A 21043-nucleotide genomic window follows, 5' to 3' on the forward strand; every position below is an offset into this window, starting at 1 on the left:
TTACCTCCCATGATCGGCTTCAGCAACCACTATACACTGAGGTGACAAAAGTCATGGCATAGCGATATGCACATATACAGATGGCAGTAGTATCGCGTTCATTGGCGGAGCCGTCATTTGTACTACTCAGGTGACTGATGCCAAAAGGTTTCCAACGTGATTATGGCCGCACGACCGGAATTAACAGACTTGAACGCCGAATGGTGGCTGGAGCTAGACACATGAGACATCACATTTCGGAAATCGTTAGGGAATTCAGTCTTCCGAGATCCATTGTGACAAGAGTGTGCCGAGAATACCAAATTTCTGGGGTTACCTTTCACTATGGACAATGCACCGGCCAATGATCTTCGCTTAACGACCGGGAGCAGCGGCGTTTGAGCAGAGTTCTCAGTGCCAACAGACAAGTAACACTACGTGAAATAGCCGCAGAAATCAATGTGGAACGTACGACGAACTTATCCGTTGGGACAGTGCGGCGATATATGGCGGTATTGGACTATTGTGTCAGAAAACAGACGCGAGTGGCCTTGCTACCAGCACGACATCGCCTGCTGCGCCTCTCCTGGGTTCGTGAGCATATTGGTTGGACCCGGTACGACAGGGAAACCGTAGCTTGGTCAGATGAGCCCAGATTTGAGTTCGTAAGAGCTGATGGTAGGATACAAGTGTGTTACAGACTCCACGAAGCCATGCACCCAGGTTTTCAACAAATCACGGCTCCGTAATGTTGTGGGCTGTGTTTACATGAAATGGACTGGGTCCTGTGATCCAAGTGAACCAAGCATTGACTGGAAATGGCTATTTTCGGCTACCTGGAGACTATTTCCAGCTATCTGTGTACTTCATTTCCCAAACAACGATGGACTTTTTATGGATGAAAATGCGCCATGTCACCAAGCCACATTTGTTCGCCACTGATTTGAAGAACATTCTGGACAAATCGAGAGAATGATTTGGCTATCCTGGTCGTCCGACATTAATTCCATCGAACATTTGTGGGACATAACGGAGAAGCCGGTTCGTGCAGATATCATTGTACCGGCAACACCTTTCCAATTACGGACATCTTTAGAGGCATAATGGCTCAGTATTTCTGGAGGAGACTTTCAGCTACTTGTTGTGCCCATAATACGTCGAGTTGCTGCACTACGTCATGCAAAAGGAGGACCGACTCTATATTAGGAGCTATCGCATGGCTGTTGTCACCTCAGAGTATGGCGAAACACAACAATTTTAGTGTCAGTAGACAAATTTTTTGGCAAACTTCCACCTGTTAGACCTGTTAGCATAATACGGCCTACATAATAATCTGAATGATAATTAAAGGCCTACTCATTATCAATCTCCAAGTTGCGACTTACACACACAAAAAATAAAGTGTTACACGTGATATAATCGTCGTGAGCCAATCTCTTATACCTAAAGCACTCAGCCCATTCTTGATTTCGTTTTGTTTGGTTGTACCGTTTCAGGCAGGAAATACAAAAGCAATTTCCATCCTTTCCACTAGACTGCTGCAAGTTATAAGAGCAAGGAAGAAGAACTGGACGATGCATTCATTGGCACGTGAGATGAGAGGAAGGAGGAGATACATTATGTTGTCCAATGTATCCAGACACCCGGCTGACAATTACTTACAAGTTCATGGCGCCCTCCATCGGTAATGGCGGAATTCAATATCGTGTTGGTCCACTCTTAGCATTGATCACAGCTTCCGCTCTCGAAGGCATACGTTCAATCAGGTGTTGGATGGTTTCCAGGGGAATGGCAGACCATTCTTCACGGAGTGCTGCACTGAGAAGAGGTATCGATGTCGGTCGGTGAGGCCTGGCACGATGTCGGTGTTTCAAAACATCCCAAAGGTGTTCTATAGGATTCAGGCCAGGACTCTGTGCAGGCCAGCCCATTACAGGGACGTTATTGTCTTGTAACCACTCCGCCACAGGCCGTGCCTTATGAACAGGTGCTCGATCGTGTTGAAAGATGCAATCGGCATCTCCGAATTCCTCTTCAACAGTGGGAAGCAAGAAGGTGCTTAAAACATTAATGTAGGCATGTGCTGTGACAGTGCCACGCAAACCAACAAGGGGTGCGCGCGACTGCTACGGTCGCGGGTTCGAATCCTGCCTCGGGCATGGATGTGTGATGTACTTAGGTTAGTTACGTTTAAGTAGTTCTAAGTTCTAGGGGACTGATGACCTTAGATATTAAGTCCCATAGAGCTCAGAGCCATTTGAGCCAACAAGGGGAGCAAGCCCCCTCCATGGAAAACAACTGCCTCAGACTTTTACTGTCGGCACTACATACACTACCAGATGACATTCACCGGGCATTCGCCATACCCACACCCTGACATCGGATCGCCACATTGTGTAACGTGACTTGTCACTCCACAGAACGTTTTTCCACTGTTCAATCGTCCAATGTTTACGCTCCTTACGCCAAGCGAGACGCCCTTTGGCATTTACCGGCGTGATGTGTGGCTAATGAGCAGCCGCTTGACCATGAAATCCAAGTTTTCTCTCCTCCCGCCTAACTGTCGTAGTACTTGCAGTGGATCCTAATGCAGTCTGGAGTTCCTGTGTGATGGTCTGGATAGATGTCTGCCTATTACACATTACGACCCTCTTCAACAATCGGCGGTCTCTGTCAGTCAACAGACGAGGTCGGCCTGTTCGCTTTTGTGCTGTACGTGTCCCTTCACGTTTCCACTACACTATCATATCGGAAACAATGGAATTATGGATGTTTAGGAGTGTGTAAATCTCGCGTACAGACGTATGACACAAGTGACACCCAATCACCTGCCCATGTTCGAAGTCTTTGAGTTCCTCGGAGCGCCCCATTCTGCTCTCTCAAGATGTGTAATGACTACTGAGGTCACTGATATGGAGTACCTGGCAGTAGGTGGCAGCACAATGCACCTAATATGAATAACGTATGTTTTGGGGGTGTCCGGATACTATTGATCGCTTAGTGTACAAGAGGATAGACGACGTTAAGGGAAGCAGCAATTACGCAGAAGACAGGAGAGCGTGGAGAGTTACCATGTCAAAACCTGCCTTTGGGCAGAACACTAATGATAACAGAACTAGGCCCGTACACACTTTTTCTCACTCTTGTTTTTAGCAATTATTTGTCCTTATCAGTCCTTCCTCTTACGAGGTGGCCGCGCGTGATTAGCCGAGCGGTCTAGGGCGCTGCAGTCATGGACTGTGCGGCTGGTCCCGGCGGAGGTTCGAGTCCTCCCTCGGGCATGGGTGGTGTGTATGTCCTTAGGATAATTTAGGTTAAAAACTGGGTAAGCTTAGGGACTGATGACCTTAGCAGTTAAGTCCCATAAGATTTCACACACATTTTAACACTTTTTTCTTACGAGGTGGTGCACTGGACTCGCATTCGGGAGGACGAAGGTTCAAATCTGCGTCCGACCAACCTGATTTAGATTTTCCGTGATTTTCCTAAACCGATTCACGCAAATTCCTGGATGGTTCCTTTGAAAAAGGACGGGACCGACGACCTCGTTGTTTGGTCCCCACCCCCAAATCATCCAACCAATCTTGCACTTACAGAATTAATTCTTTCTACTTCAGTTTCATTAGCTCAAATAGCTTCTACTTTTTATCGTCCTGTGCCCCATTTTCTTAGAATGCTTCTCCAACTGCTGTTGTTTCTTTGACTGAGGTATCAGTTAAGACGGCAATGCAAAATAATGCGTGAATGTGTCCCAAAGCACAGCGTAAACGCGTGCCATCGACATGTCTGAATTAGTTTCGAAACTACAGTAGTAATTTTTAGGCCAAATTATACAAATGTACCTTGTACCGTAGAATAATCTCTTGTAAACGAAGAGATATTTATCTATTCTATTATTCCTAAATGATATACTCCCTAGAAGCTTCGGATATTTGAGTAACAAAATTTACTTACATTGCACAAAATGACAAGTATGTTCTTCGCCCTGAGACGTTCAATTATATGGTACCGTGAAGTTTGTGAGAGCTCTCAACAGATGGTAGCACTAATCTTCCATTGCCAGCGGCGCACTAGCAATAATGGTTTTCTAGAAAAGCACTGTGGGTAAACTAGGCATGGGAAAAACCGACGGCTTTAAGACTGATACCGGTATTTTAATTCTAAATAACTGGTATTTGTTTGGTCTTGGTTATAACAGGTGTTTTTTTTTTATTTTTTACCATAGAACCAGAGCTAAAATTTTTCTTTTTAAATAAACCTTTGTTAGTAAAGGAGTAATTTTTATTCGTAATATTGCGTTATTGTAGAATATGGGAAAAGTGACCAGTGCTACTTTAAGAGGGGACGTTGATGAAATTGACCAAAAATGTCAAGCTTCGATTTATTTTTTATTTGTTAGTCCAACTCATGGACAGTAAGTTCCCAAGGTTTAAATGTTGAAATCGCATCTGAAGTGCCTGAAAATTAATTAAAAGTGTGACGCAGCCTCCCTGCCACGCCAAGCTCAGAGGGATAAAAACCCCTACATTCACAGGGAGAGGCTTCCAAATTGTATCCTGCATCTTGTCAACCCCACTTACAGGTTTCTGGCCGATCCTGCACTTCTCAAAAAGTGTGTTCATAGCAAAACCCAGAATCAAAATGAGTCTCTAAATTCACTCATAAGGAAACGATGTCCTGAAAACACATTTGCATCTGCTACAGTTGTCACAATTGCAACTTATGATGCAGTTATTGTATTTAATGATGGGAACGTCAGGAGGATGAAGGTATTAGAAAGAATGGGCTTAAATATAGTAAATTTTACTCAAGACATCCTGAGAAAAATAGATTTACAGCGCGTCTCTGCAGCTGAAAAGTCAGTTGAAGACCTGGTAAAGGAAAGAAGACAGACAACAAGAAAACAGAAGCGAAGCCTTGAAGGGAAAGACCATCTAGAGTACAAATGTGGTGCCTTCTGAAGAAGTGACATAAGGAAAAAAGTTAGGTTGAACTTTAAATTGCGTTTGCTGAAAAGTTTGTTTTTTAAAGTTTATGTACCTTCTCCTCAGGTTCTATGAATGTTAGAATTATGAGATTTTGTACACACATTTCTGTAAACCTAATAAACGTTGTCTAAAGAGCAAATTGAGAAATTCTGATTGTAAGCTGAGATATGGGGCAAAGTGCTTGGAATTTTGCATGAATTTAAAATTGTACTTGTGGAATTACAATTAAAAATTTTTGAAAATTCTCGTATTTGACCTATTCCAAAAGCCTCAGGAGAGATGCTTACAACTTATAAAGAGATGAAACAGAGAAATTTTTGTAGAAATCTCTTGAATAGTTTCTGACCGAGCGAGGTGGCGCAGTGGCTAGCACACTGGACTCGCATTCGGGAGGACGACGGTTCCATCCCGCGTCCGGCCATCCTGATGTAGGTTTTCCGTGATTTCCCTAAATCACTCCAGGCAAATGCCGGGCTGGTTCCTTTGAAAGGGCACGGCCGACTTCCTTCCCCGTCCTTCCCTAATCCGATGAGACCGATGACCTCGCTGTCTGGTCTCCTTCCCAAAACAACCAACCAATACTTTCTGAGAAAAAGGAACATACATTATTTTTTGAAAATAAAACTTCAAATTTCATTAAAAAAGTTGAATATATGTAACTAAAGGATTTTATATGTAAATGTGTTACTTTCATGTAAAGCGTGGTACAAAATTTCATTGCCGTATCTCCAAAACTGTGGATTTGGTGCATTTTTGAAATAGTGTGTGTTTTTCATCAACGTCCTCCCTTAATAACAAAGCCGACAGAAACGAGCAACAAAGAAGTGACATAAGAATTGTTACTGCATTGTTAAGACAGTAATGTACCTGTTGCCATAACCTGTCGCCATGAACCTGTTCGAAGTAATCAACCATATGCGGACGACCTGGTGATTTATCACGTTGCAGTAAATAACCCGTCTCGACAAAGTTCTTCTGCGGTATTCAGTGCGGAATTTACGCCGAACAGTTGTTGCAAAGTTCGTTTCATGAAACCAAAACGCACAGCGAGCACGCTACGCACCAGTGAAAGCAGATGTTTTAACAGTGCACTATGCTGGCGGTCCTGAACTATGTGAATCAAACATGAGGTTGTTCTCTACAAAATGTTACATCTACAGATGCTGAAAGTTATTTCAATAAATTTATACAGCACTCCAAATCTTTAAAGTCCTTTTTGACTCACCCTGTATTTTGCATATTTTCGTTCACTGATGTCTTGTGAGATAATTTCTGGGCTAATACATCATTTACATAAAAATTATCCATTTATAAAAGAGAGTAGTTACAATTATGTGTGGGCTTCACACACGTCCACACAAGCAACTGGGGATATTAATCACAATCTCACACATCATTTATTCACTTTTGAAAGGGTTCTGTTGACACGTTCCACGTCATAGCATTTAGCGTGAATATGGCTATGAAAGCAGTAACGACCTAACTGATTGACGGCTGTAGCAGTGTCTACCCGGAAAAACGTTATTTCTATTGTTCATGGCGATGAGACAGAAAGAAGAGGAGAAACATTTTCTGCATGAGCCCTAATTTGCCTAATTATAGCATCGTGGTCATTACGGGAGATGTATACGCTTCTTGAATCGTTTTGGAACGTGGCTCCGATATTTTTGAAGAGTCTCAGTGATGGATAACATACTTATTGTAATGTATGCTATTGCAGGTTGGTCATAATTTCTTTGACTACTTAAATTCATGACGAATCGTGTAGCTTTTCTTTGAATATTTTCTATCTCCTCCGTTAATATAACTTGGTAACAGTCTCAACTCGATCAAGAATTGGACGGACAAGCGACCTATTGGGATTCTTCGAGTAAGTCTGAACCTGGCATAGTCAAGTAACATTGAAGCGCAAAAGAAACTGGTGTCGGCATGCGTATTCAAATACAGAGGTATGTAAACAGGCAGAATAAGGTGCTGCGGTGGGCAACGCCTTTATAACGCAACAAATCTCTGGCGCAGTTTTTAGATCGGTTACTGCTGTACAAAGGTAGGTTATCAAGATATAAGTGGCCGGCCGCTGTGGCCGAGCGGTTCTAGGCTCTTCAGTCCGGAACCGCGCCACTGCTACGGTCGCAGGTTCGAATCCTGCCTCTGGCATGGATGTATGTGATGTCCTTAGGCTATTTAGGTTTAAGTAGTTCTAAGTTCTAGGGGACTGATGATCTCAGATGTTAAGTCCCATAGTGCTCAGAGCCATTTGAACTAAGATTTAAGTGAGTTTGAACGTTGTGTTGTAGTCGGCGCACGAGCGATGGGGCAGAGCATCTACGAGGTGTCGAAGAAGTACGGATTTTCCCGCACGACCATTTCATTAGTGTACTGTGAATGTCAGGAATCCGGCAAAACATCAAATCTCCGACAGCGCTGCGGCAGGAAAAAGATCCTGCAAGAACGGGACCAACAACGACTGAAGAGAATTGTTCAATGTGACAGAAGTGCAACCCATCCGCACATTGCTGCAGATTTCAATGTTGGGCTATCTACAAATGTCAGCGTGCAAACCCAGTCAACGAAACATCGCCGATATGGGCTTTAGGAGCCGAAGGCCCACTCGTGCACCCTTGATGACTGCACGACACAAAGCTTTACGCTCACCTAGGCCAGTCAACGCCGAAATTGGACTGTTGATGACTAGAAACATGTTGCCTAGCCGGCCGAGTGTCGTTTCAAATTGTATCGAGCGGATGGACGTGTACGGGTATGGAGACAACCTGTTGCATCCGTAGTCCCCGCAAGTCAGCAGGGGACTGTTCAAGCTGGCGGAGGCTCAGTAATGGTGTGGGGCGTGTGCAATTGGAGTGATATGTGACCCCTGATACATCTAGATACGACTCTGACAGGTGACTCGTACGTAAGCATCCTGTCTGATCACCTGCATCCATGTGTGTCCATTGTGCATTCCGATGGACTTGGGCAATTCCAGCGGGACAATGCGACACCCCATACGTCCAGAATTATGGACAAACCTGCAGGATTCGTGGTGTCTGTTGCCTCCAGTACTACTTCAGACATTAGTCGAGTCCATGCCACGTCGTGTTGCGGCACTTCTGGGTGCTCGCGGGGGCCGTACACGATGGTAGGCACGTGCACCAGTTTCTTTGGCTCTTCAGTGTATATCAAATCTTTCCGTTTACTTATGTGCACTGCATTACATTTATTTATGTTTAAGTCAGCTGCAAAACTTTGCACCAGACGCCGTTCACCTGCAAGTCACTCTGCAAAAATCAAGTTTTGCATAATACCCGCGTTATTTGATATTACTGACAACATTTATCGATGAGTCAAAACATACGGTGCACCTCGAGACTGAATGCTGCCTGATGGCGTTGTGGGAATGGGGTCTTTTGTTTATGAGTGAAAGGACAAACATTCATGTCGATGATTAACTTGCCATCCTTGTGCAGAGCTACTTTCACGATATCCTGCCTGTAGGACAACTTTCCACAGACTTCGCGGAGTGTGTTTTTCTTATGACATCGTAGGTTCGAATTCAGCATTAGCAGTGTGCCGTTTGACACAGTCACGATGAATAAATATCCAGGCGTAAGACTGCAAAGCAATATGAAATGGATCGAGCACGTAAAGAGACGGTGGTAGGGAAGGCGAATAGTCGACTTTGTTTTATTGGGAGAATTTTAGGGAAGTTTGTTTCATCTGTAAAGTAGACCGCGTGTACAACACTAATGCGACCCATTCTGGAGTACGGCTCGAGTGCTTGGAATCTCGACTACGTCGGCTTAAAACAAGACATCAAAGCTACTCAGAGGTGGGATGCTGGATTTGTCACCGGTAGGCTGAATCAACATGCAACTGGTACAGACATGGTGCGTGAAGTCAAATGGGAATCCCCGGAGGGAAGACAGCGCTCTTTTCGTGGAAAACTGTTGAGGAAATTATGGGAACTGCATTTGAAGCTGACTGTAGAATGACACTACTGCTGCCAACGTACATTTCGCGTAAGGATCACTTCGAGCAGATAAGAGAAATTAGAGCTCGTACGGAGACACATAGACAGTTGTTCTTCGCTCGCTCTATCTGATAGCGGACACCAAAGGAAATGACTATTAACGGTAGAAGGTACCCTCCACCACGCACCATACGGTGGCTTACGGAATGTCTATGTAGATGCAGAACGTATTATGCCTTGACAGTGCGAGACAGTAACAAAACTGAGACTAGACATTCAAAACAGATGACGCAGTCTCCTGTGTACAGGTCCCACGCAGAAAACAGTTTGGCTGGCATACGCTAGAACTATTGCACTAGTTCAAATGGGACTGTTCTGAATATTTACCCGGCAGCCCAGAGGTTCAAGGTAGCTAACTCGTTACAAACACGTATCAGAGGCTTGGCTCCCAACACTGATTCCGAAGAGATCTTCTGGATACTCCATCGAGCTAGCTGGAATCTCAGACGGCTGAATTTTTAAGCAGAGGGAGTTTGTTAGCATGTTAAGAGATATAGCAAATGTTTAAATCTGATTTGTATAGAGCAGTAATACAAAGGTGTACTTTCAAGATTTTTCTAGTAAATTTTCTTTAACTATTTGCAGTAGTCTGTTTTAGTGCAACGGACGTTTCATTCCTCACAATCGCACTACACTCTCGCTCAGAATTGCACTAGACTGCTTCCGAAATTCATGAAGCCCATTGGTACTTAATTAAATGGAAAATGAACGTTTGAGACAAGATTTTTCACGTATTGCAGCTCAGAAATAGTACGGTTTACTCATAGGACTAGTATCGAAGCTAATGTAGTGGTCCTTTGTTTCATTTGCACAATTTTTCGTTGTGCATAGTGTGCGGTGGTAGTCTCCAATGTTTTTCCGTCCTTCGGGCCGATTCTTTTATTATGACAGTGACTGGGACGCTTCTGGCCACTTACCAACGACGTTGAGGTTGAAGATGACCCAGTCGTCTGTTGCGGCGTCGGCGACGTTGTCCAGCCGCGCTGACGTGTCTGTCAGCCACAGCCTCGTGCTGGTGGAGAAGGCGGTCTCCGACTTGGACGTGTACGTCACCGGCACCGTCCACGTCGTCTCGTCACTGGGATCAGCAGGCACCAGCCAACGGTTCTGTGGATGTTACGAGGTACCGTCAGTTACACTAAAACCCCACAGCAGAAACATGACACATTCATGAACTTTTGGACCGGTACCGCTTAAAAAAAAAAAAAAATACCGCAGACGTAGTGCGATCAGATATCAAATAATTATTTAGATAAAAATAAATTTTTTATGTAAGACTTTGTTAAATCGGACTAAAAACGATAAAATAATTTCTCCCAGCCTTACACAGAAACCCGACCCCATAAGATAATCTTGAAAAATTTTAGCTGTCGATTTTTAATAGCTGTGGCAAACGTGGGACGTTTTTCGATATAAGTCTTACAAGTATTGTCACAGCTACTAAGAATTCACAAGTACGAATTTTCGGGACTATCTGTATGGGGTGGGAATTTGTATGGGGCTAGGAGAAATTATTTTATTTATTTTATTCTTCTTAGTCCGATTTCAAAACTTGTTATATTAAAAATTTATTTGTATTTACTAGGAAACACAGGATAGGATACTTGGAGGAGCAAAATCCTCGAAACGTTTAATGAAACAAGAAAACTGTGATTGCTGCATCCAGAATGTCTTATATGTCGATTGGTCTGGAAGATTGATTTCGACAGTACTGCTACTATACACCAGTGATGTTTCTTGTATTTATCTATGTAACTCAGTAAAAATTACTCCGACATCGTCTAACTGTGGTCTTTTTTTGTTGTGACCTGCTTGCCAAATATTATTGCCTTCTGACTGTTCCTTCCGCTTATAATTAAGTTTAGTATGATGAATGTAGTTTGCTGTAATTAAAAGCTGTGGCACGTGCATATGGTGCGCCCAAGGAAAGGTCAGTCTCAGTACGTCATTGTGGAAACGTATGCAACTTGCAAGCAATGCCCACCTGCGTAACGACAGCGGAGCCGTCCGAGTAGTTCCTGGTGACGGTGATGATGGGGAAGCCGGCCTGCCGCGCCCACGGCAGCATCACCGACGACACAGTCGCGTCGGAAGGCAGGTCCGACGAGGACGCCACCGCGTCCATCGCCGCGAACAGGATGTCATCCGTGGCGTTGCTGAACTGGCTGTGAGCAGTAGTGACGTTCATCCATCATGTAACAACTATAAGTTAACAACTCTCAATTTAGTTCATGTAAGGTCCATATTCGTGTCTGGAAAAGAAAGAGTCTCAAATAGTAACCAGACGTACTGAGCACCACTTATTTTGGAAGCTTAATATACGCTATCCAATCAAAAGTATCAGGACACTCCTGTGTAATGCGGAGTTGTCCGCTAGATGTCGCCAGAGTTTATGTCTATGATGCCAGTATAGAAGCAGTAACAGCAAAATGGGTCGGTTAGGACAGCCCAATGGCTTCGAACGTGGACTAAACACAGGATGTTAGCTGAGGAACAGTACAATCAGGGACATTTCAACCTTCTAAAGCTGCACAAGTCGACTGTTGGTGATGTGTCTGTAAATGGAGAAACGAAGAAACCAGCACCAGACAGATCTCATGTACTGGTGGGCCGTCGAGTATTGATGAGGATGGTTGTAAAAAATCGTGGAAAATCGGCGAAAGGAATCACTCGTGAGTTCCAAAGTACTACCTGAGCCGTGTGTCGGCTCTCAACATATATCGTGGGTGCAGAGAAGATGGGGGCTCCGGTGACAGAGCGCGTGGCTGCGTGACTGTGCCCAGTTGGGTACGCTGGAAACGTGTACAAGGTCGGGTGTGAGGAACCTTTGCATCGGAGTCCACCTGCTGTTTCTCTGATAAACTGCAAGTTAAGCTGGTTAAAGGTTTAGATGTTAATTGAAGAATTTTGGCTTGTGCAACCAGCGTCTTTTCTGCCTTGTGGCCTCCTGCGTTCGGGTTTCCTGTCCCTGTCGCCGGTGTATTTATAGACAGTGATCTTTTCCGCTTCTTATTAGTACTGCCCGGTAGGAAGTGTAGTTTTGGGCAGTGATTATTGTTTTAGATTACATTTTTTCTGCCTTGTGGCCTCCTGCGTTCGGATTTCCTGTCCCTGTCGCCGGTGTAATTATAGACAGTGATCTTTTGGCTTCTTATTAGTACTGCCTGGGGGGAAGTTCATTTTTGGACAGGGATTATGGTTCCTGATTTGATTCCTCCACATCCCCTGGCCTCTCGTAAGGTCGATGTGATTGCTGAATGTGAGGCCTTGTGAGTCTGTTAGTCCGCTTCTAGCCTAAGCATCCTTCGGGAGACAAACGTGGCCGCCCTTACACCCGGTCGGTTAATTATTTCTATCCCAGGACATTTTGGTGGCAGGACATGGTATTAAAGTTGTTAGTTATTGTAAAATGTTAAATGGTTGTATTTTACTCTGATTGTTTTTTTTACCACTGTTTAAAAAGGTTAAGTTTGCCTTTCATTAGTGGGTTTTTAAAATTACGTGGCTTTAAAATTGTTAGTTATTGTAAAAGGTGAATGACTGTATCTTTATTTTGATTGTTTTAATCTACTTGGTATCCTTTGAAAATGCTAGTTCTGCTCCCTGTTAGCGAGCCCTTGTAATTTAATATCTTGTTGTGCCAAAGTTGAAAGAAGTTGGCTCCCTACATGTTCGGTAACGAGATTTTATGCAAATTAGTGGTTTATTTCATTACTTGCAAAGTTTTAATTTTGTTATTAAATGCTTTATCAAAGTTTATTTTAAGTAAAATGGCTTGGCTATTAACGGTAAAGTAAAGTTTTTAATCTCATTACTTGGAAAATTTTGATTTGTTATCAAATATTTTATCAAAGTCGGTTTTAAATAAAATGGCTTGGCCGTTAACTGTAAAGTAAATTGTTTTGAAAAGGCACTCATGCCTACTAACTTTTTGGATCTGTTCCTGGTCAAGTGCTAAAGAAATTACTTTTAATGGTTGAAGTAATCAATAAAGAAATTTGTAAATTGCAACTCGACAGTAACCAACTAATTTTGGCCCCGTTTCCCAACTGGGGGTTTTCCTTGATTAATCGTAACACCCGTCTCACTACCATGCGGTCCAGCTGGCATAGTGACTCTGCGTAGGGAGTTAAAAAGAATGGGGTACAGTGGTCGAGCAGTTCCTCATGAGGCACTCATTTCTGTAGTCAGTGCTACGCGATGCTGAAGTTGGTGTAAAGAGGGACACCACTGGACAGTGGATAACGAGAAACGAGTGATTTGCAGTGATGAATCACGCTGTACCTCCGGCACTCCGATGGAATGGTTTAGGTTTGGCGAGTAGCTGGAGCACGTTACCTACCGCAAAGTGTAGCGCCAAAAGTGACGCATATAGAAGATAGTGTTACGAAATGCTGGATACGGTGTGGTCCCCGTATAGAGCTTAAGAAGACGCTAAATACGGAAGAAAATGAACACATTTTACAGCACTCTGTACTGTGTGCAACAGAGGAATTGTTCGCAAACGATACTTATGATAAGAAACTTCTTAGCAGATTAAAACTATGTGCCGTACCGTAACTCGAACTCGGGACCTTTGCCTTTCGTGGGTAAGTGCGTTACCACAGTTTTGATCTGCCAGGAAGTTTCATGTCAGCACACACTCCGCTGCAGAGTGAAAATCTTATTCTGGAAACATCGTCGAGGCTGTGGCTAAGCCATGTCTCCGCAATATCTTCTGTTCGAGGAGTGCTAGTTCTGCAGGATTCGCAGGGGAGCTTCTGTGAAGTTTGGAAGGTAGGAGACGGGGTATTGTATTGTATTGTATGGAACTGGGGACCTAGAAACGACGGAGAGGCGTCGTCCCCACCGTAGCCTGCAGTGGTACACAACCCTACAACAGGCTACAGCAGTCCACTCACCCCACCGCCAACCCCACACCAAACCCAGGGTTATTGTGCGGTTCGGTCCCCAGTGGACTCCCCGGGAACGTTTCACACCAGACGAGTGTAACCATAATGTTTGCGTGGTAGAGTAATTATGGTGTACGCCTACGTGGAAAATGTGTTTGCGCAGCAATCGCCGACATAGTGTAACTGAGGCGAAATAAGAGGAACCAGCCCGCATTCGAAGAGCCAGATGGAAAACCGCCTTAAAAACCATCCACACACTGGCCGGCATACAGGACCTCGGCAGTAATCCGCGGGGCGGGTTCGTGCCGGGGACCGGCACGCCTTCCCACCCGGAAAGGAGACGAGGTACTGGCAGAAATACAGCACTTGAATGCGAAAGGCAAAGGTTCTAAGTTAGAGTCACGGTCCGGCACACAGTTTTAATCTGTTACGAAGTTTCATATCAGGACACACTCCACTGCAGAGTCAAAATCTCATCTGGATAATTGTGATATCAACATGACACTGCACTCTGTCATAAAGCTACATCTGTGAGACAGTGGTCTGCGAATAGTAACATTCTTGAAATGGACTGCCCCTGCCCAGAGTCCCGACCTGAAGCGAATAAAACAGCCTTGGGATGAGTTACAGTGTCGACTTCGCTTTAGGCCCCATCCTCCAGCATCACTAGCTTCTCTGGTTTCGGCTCCTGTGGAGAAATGGGCTGCCGTTTCTCCACAGACATTCAGATACCTCATTAAAGTGTCCCCAGCAGAACTGAACCCGTCGCAGAGGTGAAGGGTAGACAATCCATATTAATGCCCACTAAGAGGTGCCCGGAATCCTTTGACCAGACTGTGTATGTCTAGCACTTAGTGTGAAGAACCTGAAACTTGCAACCATCGAAAATATCGAATCGAGGATTTCGGCATACGATAGTACGCAGAGATGAGCTAATTTTGTTGGCTGCTCATGCCAGACAGTAAGGTGAGCATTGTAAATGTGTTAAAAAGCGGTTAGAGTGATATAAGTGTTATTAATGTTGACATTAAAGCTTTTAACAGTGGTATCGGAAAAATGATACAAAATTACAAGGCCGCCGGAATCGGCTGTTGCGATCTAAACTCCGGCATCTGGGGCCTCAAGCCAGGGTTTGTCGGTATGTGCAGTAAGACGACAGACCTTCGCCGATAAGATTAAACGTAAATCCTCATGACCCAACTTGATACGACAAAGATACAACAACGAATGTCGTAACTGGACCTACACGCTTACTTCTAGCATATCAGAATAAACCTCGGGAAAGTATTATAAATATATTTCCATACTCAAGCATTAGTGAACAGTTTTTGGGGCAACAAGTAAAGAGTCGAGACGCTCCAATGACAAAAAAGAGCCTGGCGCGAGCCGCACTTGGCAGTGCTTACACAACAGTCGATGCCGAATGCTCTGCCTTTCATTTTAGCTTTTCTCCTCATACATTTCTGCGAAACAGTTTAACGCCAATATTAACAACTATTATATCACTGTATCCGTCTTTTTAAGAGCTGTCGAAAGCAATTAAAATTATATCGATTCATTTAAAAACTGTACTTGTTTCTGCATCTCGGCTGATACAAGAGTTGAGTCTAATAGACAAGCAACGAAATTACATGCCACTAGGCGTAATACCATAAGCAGGCAACCTGTTTTCGGTAGCTTGGACAGTTCACGAAATAAAGAGCGTAAAAGTGTTAGGCAAGTGACACTATCTATGTGTGTGCCACAGCATACAGATCGATAGGTTGTACAAAAAACTAGAATAGAAACAAGCTCAACCTGCCTCTTGCAGAAGCGGCAATAAATGATAGCAAGATACATACAAAGTCTTTCCCCACTCAGCACAGACACAGATATACTCAAATTAATAAGCCAGCAACGAAAGAAGGTAACACGCACACACAAGCAGGCCCGCAAGGACACGCGAGAACCAAAAGGAACTAACTGTAGAATGGCTCCCCTCGCCATTCTCCAGTCGATTAGTCCATCTTGCCCCGCCCCTTCCCAGTATACTATATATCCAAAGAGTCATAAAATAGAGGCTTACGTAAGTGACATTGGAAACTGCACAATGTGAAACTAATGAGCAGCGCAATCAGTTGAGCGACAACAACATGTTGTACGGTGACCAATACTTAAAAAAAGATAAACATCCAATAAAAAGTGCTTACAACTTAAAAATACCATAAACAACAAGTCAAAATCTGCTTCACTTTTGCGCTCCTCATATTTATCGTATAACTCGATTCATGTATTACAAGCTATTGAGAATGCTTAAAAAATATAAGACACGAAAAACAATTATTTAAAAGTCCTTCATTCAGTAGCGAAGATGGACTTCCACAAAGAAAAAGTCGAACTGATAATAACGTAAATGATATCAGTTTACGTATTGGAGCTGCAAGTATATGTTGTCTGTTTTTGATTTTTGTTTCAATTTTATTCTGTGTAACCTTAGCCCAGAGAAAAATGGTAAAACTGAAATTTCGGTAAATTTGTTTTGTTTCTTCGATAAGTCAACTTGTAGAGACAGTTACCTACAGTTTCCGGACTGATTTAAGATCGGCGGTTGTTGAGTGTTTGAAACGAGGAAGCTTTAAAGTATAACGTGTTTACGTGAACCGTTACTTTCATGAACTTGTTCCGTGCAGTGTGGCTGTACTTTTCTTTTAGCTGTGTGAGTGTTCTGCGCCAGTTATTGACAGCGACTACGTTCAAAACAGAGTTGTGACAATTTGGCAGTGATTTTCTGTTTTAAGTATTCCTGTGTAAGAAAGTTCTGTTTAGCTTTGCTTTTTTTTTCTTTATTGAGTTTCGATCCCCCCCCGCCCCCCGAAGTGGGTGGACTGGCAGCTGCTTAGTACGCCGTTCTTCAGCCTACAGAATTTGTTTTAAAAAGATGAAGATAATAAATAATAAAAGCTGGCGATAAAATCGGTGACTTAAATGGTAAAATGATGTGAAATAGTGGAACTTAAAACATAAAACAAAGGGTTGATGATGCTAATAAAATACACAGGAAGCAGAAAAATAATAGACAGATAATTAAAAAACACGGTGACAGTCTGGTTTCTGTTCGCAAGAGATATAAAATTCACACCCAGCGACAGCACGATTTCTGTTCACAACACTTTGGAAAGACGCACAACACTGAACACTCATCTCCACAACCATGTTGTCCAAATAACTTAACACTCACTTGAACACTGCACTAAAATGTTGGCACAAATATGACATACTACAGCCGAGGGCAGATGGGGGGAATCTGGACATATGATGGGAAAGAAAAGGGGGGAAGGGGAGGAAAAAACGAAGTGTGGGGGAGGGGTAAGAAGCCAATGGAGGATGAGGACCCACAAGAGGGGGGGGGGGGCTGGGCAGACGCGACAGGGAGTGGGGAAAGGCAGGGGAGGGGAATGCAAAAGGACTTGGGGGGGGGAGGAAGAAGGGAGGCAGAGAGAGGTTAGGTGGGGAGAAAACAGGATGGAAGCAGTGGAGGAGGGAGCCCAGGGTATGGACAGAGGAAAGATGAGGATCAGAGTTGATAGGAGGTATAAATGAAGGGAGAGAGGGCATCATTCGGGAGGAAGAATTGATGGAAGCCACCTTGGGAAAGGAGATACAGGGTGTAAGGATGGAGGGTAGGGGGGACACAACAGTGAAGGTAGGGCAGAGGGCAGGGGTTGGACAGGAGCAACCAGGGGATGAGAGGGATCAAGGCGGCGGGAGGTGTAGAGTATGCAGATATGTTTGAGGAATAGGAGCAGATGGGGGAAAGGAATCAGGTCATAGAGGATCCGCATGGGGGATGGGAGGCATATATGAAAGGCGAGGTGGAGTGCATGGCACTCAAGGATCTGGAGGGAGTTGTAGAATTTGGGGAGGGGAGGGGCAGATAACAAGGCGGGACTGGCATAACAGAGGATGGGACGGGTTAAGGATTTGTAGGTGTGGGGTTTAACTCCCATGTCTGGACAGAGAGGAGTTTGACGAGTTGGAGGCGGTTGTGGGCTTTGGATTGGATGGAGCGGAGATGAGGGAACCAGGTGAGGTGACGGTCAATGGTGAGGCCAAGGTAGGTGAGGGTGGGGGAGAGGCAGACAGGATGGGTGCAGATGGTAAGGAAGAAATCCAGGAGCCAGAAGGAGCGAGTGGTATGACTTACGATGATTGCCTGTTTAGCTTTGCAGTTATTTCCTGCTCATATCTGTCCAGCATATCAATATTATAGTCTACTGTTCCGTTCTTTTTCGAATATTTAAATGCCTAGCTGTTACTACGTATGTCTCTTTCTTATAAAACCGTCACATAAAGAAAATTTTCTTCTGCTTACAAGAAAATTCTAATGTTCTATTGCTTTAAGTACTTACTTCTGTAAAAGATAATTATGAAGGCCGTCGTAGAACGCATCAGTGCCGATAAAATGCTGCATCATCCTGATGATGGAGCCACCTGTCAGAAATAAACGTTGTTAGACTTTTGTTCGTTCATAACTTGCATTCCTATTTTAAACAGGGTTTGAAAATAAAGAAAGAGAAACAAACAAAATAAACGATGTTTAGGACCACTATAAGAAATATGGAGAATCCGTTAACTAACCTGAGATTAAATTTTTACTGGCATCGACGGACAAATATCTTACAGACATAATTATTTATTTCCAGAGTCTGAAATATGAATGTTGTAATTAGGTAATATTAATGCATTTATCCTCAGAACTACGAATATACACTAAAGCAGTGCAGCAGGTCTCCTCAATTACGTCACATTACTCGTCTACAAACCTGACACAGGAGACACAACCGCTAATATACGCTCATGCGCTGGGGCAGCTGCTTTCAAAGTTGACAGTACACTGCCCGACAGAAAAAACTAAGCATCCGGAAAGGAAGATGGGAATTAAACTTCACAGGTTGAGAGGGATTGTGATGTTCTTTCAGTGGTTACAACACCAAGTCACATTTACATACAACTCGTCAGTACGAGTCCCCTTATCAGTATGGCATTGCAGCCTTCTGGCGTGGATGCATGCAGTGATTTGGTTGGGAAGGGTGCAAAGCCGTTATATCCACTCCTAAGGCAAGCTCGTCCATAACGGCTGTAACTGGGGTCCTTTTATCCCAGACACAGGCACTGGGACCTAGTTTACGTTCGAGCAGGTCCCTCGCATTTTCTATTGGAGACAGATCTGGCGATCTATGGGAGTACTTCAAAGTGGCGAAGACAGTTCATAGAGGCCATGTGTTTGACGAGCCTTATCCTGTTGACAAATGGCATCGTTATACTGCCACATGAGATGTAACACATGAGGATGGAAGACGTCTGTAACGTATCCTTCTGCTGTCAGAGTTCTCTCAAACACTATCAGCCATGACCTGCAGTCACACCCGATGGCTCCCTACCCCATGATGCCGGGAGCAATACCGCTGTGCCTCTCCAAAACATTGGTAGAATGTGACTTCTCTCCAAGTCGCCGCCATACTCGCAGACGGTGGTCAAATGGGGTAGTGCAGAACAGGGATTCATCGCTCAACATAAGGCAGTGCCATTCACCAACAGTCCATGCCTCCCGGTCATTGTACCGTTCCAAATACAGGCGTTTGTGTTGTGCTGTTAATTGCAGCCTACGCATGTCACTAATTCCCTAGTACAACTGCAGCTAGTCTTCGGCCGTTGGTGTGGGATGGCACAGAATGCTGCAGGGAGTCCATTACTTTTTCTCGTATGGAAGGAGCAGATATGAAGGGCTTACGATGTGCTTGGGTGCGCAATAATCCAATTCTCCCTTGTGGTGGTCAGATGTGGTCTCGGAGCCTTGCGCGCGAATATGCCTACCTCATGTTCTCACACATTCATATCCGAATGTCCTGCAAATCTGGATACTGCACGACTCGGCCAGCCAGCCAAATGGAGACACACAATGAGGTCCCTTCAAAACATTGTAAGGTGCTGATAATGCTGCCTCACACGCGTATGTGGCATTGGCGACTAGGGAAAGACAAGAATCAGCTGTAGAAGAGAATGCTCTTCAAGAAATCGTCCGTGTCCTACACAGTGATCACTCAACTTCTGACACTGTTCTCACCCCTTATATTCTCTACCAGGCGTGGTAACAACGATGCAAACAAACAACACTAACGCAGTCTGGTGGCCATTCTACCTGTCACAGAGAACTGTTGCTCTAAACATTAAAAGAAGTTTTCTGAATTTTTTTTTATCTACAGTGACAAACTATTATCCACGGATATATAGAGAAGGCATCGAAATATATAAGCATGGGGATAATTTTAACAGAAAAGAAGAAGCCACGAAAATTAGTGGTATATGGACAGTGGCGCTGCAAAATCGACAGATAAGATTTATCCTTGACAGGCGAGAATCAATAGTTAAATTTTATCTATACAGGCATTCATACCAAGACAGACATCGTTTGCGAACTTCAAACATTCAAGGAAAATTATAACGTCCATTGTGAGAATGCGTCTCAGTCATGGATCTTTCCCTGCCCACTTACATAGAATCGGCCTATCGAAGACACCCTACTGTCAATGAAGAGGAAACAATTGGTGATGTAAATCACATCTTATTTCACTGTAGACGTTATGAGAAGGGCAGAGTTAACTTTTTAAATGAGCTCTTAAGACTTGGTCACTGCCTGCCGCTTTGCACGATCCCAATTCTCGGAGACACAACCAGAAGTACATACGATGCCATATCCCGGTTTCTGGCGAAAGAAGACATAAAAATCTAAAATGAATTGAACTCACCTAAAGAACTTAATTAACAAAGTAAATTTTTAGCAGTCAATTGTGTTTTGTAATCGGATTACAGTAATTTTGATATGAAAACATATGAAAGTATGCCCTAAATAGTATGTATGGCGAAGAAAAATTGTTACCTTGTTGTAGGTGTCAGTACATTTATTTGTGATGGCTAAAAATTTTGTATGCTAGTAGCCAATAAAAAAGGGAAAAAACATAAAAAAACAATTTTATGTCTGAGAATCAATATCTTTGCTGATCACGTGTAAACTAGACTACGTCCATTTTACATATTATTTAAGCCACTCTCCACGTCCGACTCATCAGCCGGCTAGAGTCACTGTCTCCAGGAGTACCTTTGTAGACGTCCTGTGCAGC

General features: G+C 43.8%; 1 protein-coding gene across 1 annotated transcript in view; it reads right to left on the reverse strand.

Moving 5' to 3' along the window:
- The window catches only part of LOC124788710 (aminopeptidase N-like), a 69175-nt gene that overhangs the window by 301 nt on the left and 47831 nt on the right, over nt 1-21043 (reverse strand). The window contains exons 7-9 of the mRNA XM_047255990.1: nt 18275-18356; nt 10979-11159; nt 9912-10101 (exon numbers count right to left, since the gene is read on the reverse strand). Coding sequence (XP_047111946.1) covers nt 9912-10101; nt 10979-11159; nt 18275-18356 — 453 coding nt within the window. The remainder of the gene's footprint in view (nt 1-9911; nt 10102-10978; nt 11160-18274; nt 18357-21043) is intronic.

This window comes from Schistocerca piceifrons, chromosome 3 (assembly GCF_021461385.2).
Source record: "Schistocerca piceifrons isolate TAMUIC-IGC-003096 chromosome 3, iqSchPice1.1, whole genome shotgun sequence".
NCBI classification, from domain to species: domain Eukaryota; kingdom Metazoa; phylum Arthropoda; class Insecta; order Orthoptera; family Acrididae; genus Schistocerca; species Schistocerca piceifrons.